Source organism: Vicugna pacos, chromosome 19 (genome assembly GCF_048564905.1).
Source record: "Vicugna pacos chromosome 19, VicPac4, whole genome shotgun sequence".
Classification (NCBI taxonomy): Eukaryota; Metazoa; Chordata; class Mammalia; order Artiodactyla; family Camelidae; genus Vicugna; species Vicugna pacos.
This window is the reverse complement of record NC_133005.1, coordinates 41,450,378-41,456,659: the sequence shown is the minus strand read 5'-3', so window position 1 is coordinate 41,456,659 and position 6,282 is coordinate 41,450,378. Positions and strand designations below refer to the sequence as shown.

The 6,282-nt window shown below is 46.5% G+C and overlaps 1 protein-coding gene across 2 annotated transcripts in view; it reads right to left on the bottom strand.

Annotated features, from left to right (window-relative positions):
• Positions 1–6,282, bottom strand: part of RTF2 (replication termination factor 2) — a 33,514-nt gene that overhangs the window by 18,627 nt on the left and 8,605 nt on the right. For both annotated transcript variants that reach the window (XM_006213983.4, XM_015247760.3), the window contains exon 5: positions 5,206–5,284. In XM_006213983.4, coding sequence (XP_006214045.1) covers positions 5,206–5,284 — 79 coding nt within the window. The remainder of the gene's footprint in view (positions 1–5,205; positions 5,285–6,282) is intronic.

Sequence of the window (6,282 nt, the reverse complement as noted above, 5' to 3'; positions counted from 1 at the left end):
CCCACAAAATAGTAAAATCTCTGTTTAAACAAATGCTTCTTCCCCTTTGACACTTGATTCCAGGGAAAGCACACAGTGAAAGGGTTAAGGCCATCAGGGAAGAACGCAAGGGCCCCAGACAGCTGGGCACTGCGTCCACGTGTTCACAGCGGACACGGCGCCCAGGACCCGGCCAGTGCGCCTCGTTCCGGCGGGCTGTTCAGAAAGCTCGGACTCACCACTCTGTCTTATAGCAACTTGCTTGCAAGAAAGCGCAAACCTTATTAAAATTTGTTTTTAATTAAATAAAATAAAAAATTAAAAGGAGCTTGAATCTTTTCAGGTTACTCGAAACACAAGCCTTCCTCCACTTCATTTCAACATCAGTTCACAGACCAGTCATGTTACTATGACAAGGGGCCTAATAAGACTGTCAACTTAAGAGACTCGCTGTGAGGATGAGGCACCTAGAAAAACACCTGACGCTTTTCACAGGTGAGAGGTGAGGAGATTGCAGGTGATGACAGGACTGGCAGGACCACGCAACCACTAGGAAGGCAGCCTGGCTCCAGGGTCCAAGCCCTCACGGCCTCACCGTACCGTGTGCAGAGAAGTGCAGATTCAAACCCGCCCGCCCTCCGAGGGCTCCGGCACCCTAACAGAGGAAACGACCTCAACGAATCCTTCCAGTAAGAGCGAGATAACTAAAATCATAAAGGAACTCACAGGCCCGGTGGAATGAAGCAGCAGGAGAGTTGGGGTTGTAGTGGCGTGTCGGGGGAGGCTGAGAGGCCGGCAGCCTGGCAGAGACCGAGGAGGCCAAGATAAAGCAGCAGCCCGTCAGCATCAGAACCACTGCTCTCGGCCCGAGTCAGACCCCTACCACACTCACTCACAAAGAACAAAATTAAATCACATGTAAAAAATGTCCGAAATGTATTGCCACAACTGTATCTCAAAAGTGATCTTGAGGTTAATAGGGATCTTGAGATAATTTCTCTAACTTTCTGGGAATAGAACCTTCTTGCTAACATGGAGGGTCTACTGTTCAATTTTTCTATTAGATTTTTTCTTACCTGTAAAAGTTGAAGGCTGCCTGTGCAGCACATTATACGATTCCCTGAGGCTTAACATTCACAAACACCATAAAGACGGCAGAAAGCCAAAAACCTGGAGGCCAGCCTGAAAAGCAGAATTCGCTGGCTAGTGTTGAAGAGACCCCCTTCCTTCATTTTTCTCCCCTTTCCTCTCTACCCTCTCCATGATAAGAACTCAAAAAAAAAAAAAAAAACCAGTATGAGTGTGAATTTGTTTCACATCTGACTTTAAAACATCCACACACCCGACTCACCTGTCACAAAGCCTAAGTAAACGAAGCCAGAAAGCCAGCAAGTCAAACACTTCTGCTCACACCTCTAATATCTAGACCAGCTTCTCAAGCTTTACTGTGCATACAAATCCCCTGGGACTCTTTTGTTAAAATGGTTTCTGATTCCGCAGGTTTGGGGAGGGGCCTGGGAGTCTGCATTTCTTAAAAGACAAAACCAAAACCCTCCCAGGTGATGCCAGTATTTGCAGGACCATGGGTTGCGCTTTGAGTGATAAACGTATCATTTATTTTGCAACTTGTAACTATTCCAATGTGTTTCTTCTTACTACAGGGGAAGAACACAGCGGGGAATACAATTAATTTTTTGGCTAGTGCTTTGTTTATAGTGAAAACAAGAAAACCTAGCAACTACATCTCTTTGGACCCTGTTTACTGAAATCAAGTGTGCATGCCATGTGTTTCAGAACACAGAACCAGAGCTATTTCAAACCCCGTAGTCGATTCTAATGAACTGAAAAGTCAAATGCTGACGGAACTACAGAGGGTAAAGTAGAGAAAGTGCATACCCTAAATATCCCTGAGGTTCCTGACTTTGTTCTTATGATACCCCCTCCTCTAAATTTCAGACATTAAAAACATGAAAATATCTGTTTTAGACTTTTCGACACTGTGGCTTTATCTGACTTCATTCACTATTTCACGATGCACCACAGCTCCTGAAACTGCACCATCATTCTTCCTTTTGGTGTCTGGCAGACATGGCTGGTGCCACCTCTTCTTCCTGGGGATCCAGCTAGACTGCCATTCCCAGGCTCCTGCAGGTATGCATGGTCATGTGACTAAGTTCTGGCCAATGGAATGTGAGCAGAAGTGACAAGCCCCACACCAAGGCCTGGCCCATAAAAGCCTCCCCAGTTAGATGCTCCCTGCCCTGACCCCATCAGTCAACTGACTGGAGAATACTCCAAAAACCAGAGGAAGTCAGAGCTACGAGACAGAAGAAGTCTGAATCCTTGAGCTTCCCCTAAAAGAAAGCTGCCTAACCAGGAATTCTCCCCTTTTAGCCACTGGAATTGTTACAGAAGGTAGCCAACCTTGACTGATATACTCAGTATTACTAAACTTTAGAGACTTTAAATTGGAAGCACGAGGCTGATTCCTGACAACAGTATACCAATTTGTCATTTAACTTATTTCCTCACTTCAAAATGTTATTGTTTAGAATTTGGGTCTAAAAGGAAAGCATCTGAGAATTTACTGCAATTCCTTCATTTTACATATTAGAATCTGAAACCCAGAGAGGTGAAGTGATTGACGCTGCCAAGCCAGCATGCTGGTGTATGAACCAAAACCAATACACACCAGGCTCCCAGTATCAGCCGAGGGAGTGAGTGAATGAATGATTCCCATTCAAGTGAGCCACTGACTGCACCATGCTCTGTTGTTCTAAATTGCAGTGTCGTCAGCTGAATTGTGTCCTCGCAAATGTGGAGGCCCTAACCCCCAGTACATTAGAATGTGACCTCCTGTAGATGTAATCAGTTAAGATGCAATTGCTGGGTGGGCCCTAATCCAATGTGACTGGTGTCCTTATAAAAAGGGTAAATTTGGACACAGAGACACACAGCACAGAGGGGAGACCACGCGAACAGACACACTGAGAAGCGGCCACCTACAAGCCAGGGTGAGAGATCTGGAACAGATCCTTCCCTCGCTGCCCTCAGGAGGAACTAACCCTGCCAACGCTGTGACGGCAGGCTTCTAGCCTCCGGAACTGGGAGACAACAGACCTCTGTCAGATCACCCAGTTTGTGGTGCCCTGTTCCGGCAGCCCTAGCAAACCCAACACGCAGGATACTCAGTCTGGCTGCATGGGCAAAGGCCATTTGTATGGAGATTATGTAAGTGAAAAGTGGGCATTATCTTGCTCTCTGACAACAGATTTATTTTCAAGAGAATTCTGTCCCAGAGGCGTTCCTGGATTACAGCCAGCATCCTGTCGTGACTGCAGGGCGACAGCTCAGCGGCCCCCATCAGGAGGTGGGAGGAGCCAGCGCCCTGGGCCTCCCCTAGTCTCTGCCTCCCCTTGTGCGATCCTGATGCGGTCAGTTCCCCTTTCCTCCCACTTCCTTCCCTTCCCATGAAGTGCTCAACATAGACTGTCGAAGGTTTACTAGCACTTTGTTCCCAGACACTAACAAAATGATTTCAGCGTTCCCGTGCAATGTGGCATTTCCATGAAATAAAAGCGACCTCTCTAAGCCGTGTGCAGACACTCCTATGCGGCTAACAAGTTTGTCAACGTGGTTACTGATACGGACGTTTGAGGTCAGCCAACACAAAGGACAACGGCACTCCAACCCAAGGGATGGTTACCACCGTGGAGGGGAGAGTCTGGCTGCTTCAGATCACTGAGTCCCCCAGACCTCGCTGCCCCCCAGAATTATTCTGGAAACTTAAACAGAAATAGAAATCCTTGGGGCTCTACACCAACCATGAACACTCTGACGTGGGGTCTGAGATGGGGAGGGGGACCTGACAAACCACTGTGGTGACTGTGCAGCGCAGCCGGGGATCACTGAGTTAGGACCGAGGTGGCCCGCCTCGCTCCAGTTCTGCACCCTCTGTGCTTCCTTCCCACGTCTGTCACGGTCGGTACCGCCTTGCTTGGTTATTTGAGTGTCTATCTCTCCAACTGGAGTGTGGATTCCATGAAGGCAAGGACTGTATCACTCTTCTCTGCCAGGTATCCCGTCCCACAGCGCCTAGGACGGGGCTGGCCCTAACAGCTGTTCCACGAAAGCTGTAGAATCAAAGAATAATTCACGACAGGGAGAAATAGCACTTGGAGTCCAAGGAAACCCAAGCAGAGTTACTAGAGGTGAAAATGCAGCCTGGAGTTGTTAGTAGTGATGCCATTCAACTAAATGCCAGGCTTTCCGTGGACCCGCAGAACACCAAGGACAGAAATGTCCTGGGCTGCAGCAGCAACCCTGTGAAAGCAAAGGCCTTGGTATTTCTTTCCTGTGAGCAGAGCAGGCATGTTCTTACATCCAGTATTTGCTCACTGTTGTGAGCATTTACTGAGGATGTGCGACATGCCCTGGGGAGAACATGCCCAGAGGTGGAGAGATGGACGAGCCTTGCTCCCGCTTTCAAACACTCACAGACAGAGTCCAGGGGATGTCAGGGCAGCGAAAATACACTGTGATGCTATGTCATTATACACCTGTCCAGACACACAAATTGTACAATGCCAAGAGTGAGCCCTGATGTGAACTAAGGGACTTGGGTGAGGAGGATGTGTAGGTTCATTAATTATAATGAATACGCTGCTCTGGCAGGGACGCTGACAATGGGGCTGTGTGTGTGCGGGCAGAGATACGTGGGGAATTCCTTACTTTCCTCTTAATCCTGCTGTGTACCTACAACTGCCCTAAAAGAAATCAAGTCTCACTTAAAATAACCAAACCTCTCGGAGTCCAGTGGGGAAAGCACATCACCAGTGATCACATTTGATGAATCAGCGGTTAACAAGGTGCCCAGGGACCGGGGAAGCAGGCTTAGCAGCAAGGTTCACAAAGGAGCAATTGGTAAGGCTCATGGGGAGCAGGACCCCTCCTGGCCCGCAGGACAGGGGAAGGGGGCTTGTTCTGGAGCAGCCCGAGCTTGGTCTGAGCGGGACAGGAGGGCAGGGGCAGGTCCCAAAAGGCAGTCTGACTCTTACTTCCAGCAAGGACAGGAGTGGAAGGGTTTTAAGCAGAGAAGCAATTAATTAGATCTGAGTTTTAGAAAGAATTGAGAGATGCTGACAGGACACATGGAGGGAGGGACCATAAGCCATCTGATTTCTTCAGCTACTGAGAAGGAACACACGATACATGTCAACAACTCACTGTGTGACAAACTTCTGCTTTTATCTCCTTCAGGGCTCGTTCGGAAAACACGCAACCACAGCACCGCAGGAAGCAAAACCTGCAGAAATGATCCAATACGGAGCATGACTTAAAAAATAATTTTAAAATTATTACCCACATTATCAATGAACATTTGTTCAGTTTATACAAAGGTCAAGAACCACAAAGAGAAAAATGGTTACATTTGATTCCATTAAGAAGAAGAAAAAAATCAGTGTGTCCTAAATAAATTACACACACACACAAAGGTACCCCCTGCTTTTTGAAAGTTCACTTTACACCACTTTACTTTTACAAAGACCTACATTGGTACCTGTTTTCACTAACTGAAAGAAATTCGAAGTGGATTTCTGCTTCTATGAAAAAAGGCAAAAAGCAAAAATTGCACTCAGCATCTGTTTTGCAGTGAGATGTTACACAGGCAGCTCGCACCCCAAGCAGCGAGAGCAGCGCCACCACGCTCCTTCCAGGGGAACCACACTCAGCATCTCAGCATCAGGGCCGTAGCTCTGAACTGTGTGAGCGTCTGTGCTTTATCCCTATTCAATCTGTGCATCTGGGAGCAAGATGTGTTCTAAGATAACTGCTTCTTTGACTTTTACCATTTCAGCTTAGGACAGGTTTCTTAGGAACTTAGGAAAAGTTCTACTTTTCAGGTAGAGGAGAAACCTGTATATTGAAATTAAAACCGCAAACATAGGCCAGAGTCCCAGTCCTACCCCTGTGCAATAATTCTTTGGAAAAAAGACTCTCCTACAAATAAAATAAATAAATACATATAAAAAAAACACCACATAGAAAGCCAACAGAATAGGAACTCAGGGACAAAATATTTTAAATATACATGATGTTCAGATTTTATGAATATTCAAAGAGGTCTTTAAAAGCAATAATAAACAGTATAAAAAATGGGCAAATGCATTAACATGCAATAGACAAGTAAATTACCAATGGCGAAAACACATGAAAGATGCTCACCTCAACTGTTAATTACAGAAATGCATTGCAAACAATGACACACAAAGTTTTACTTATCAGGCAAGAAAGAAACGGAAT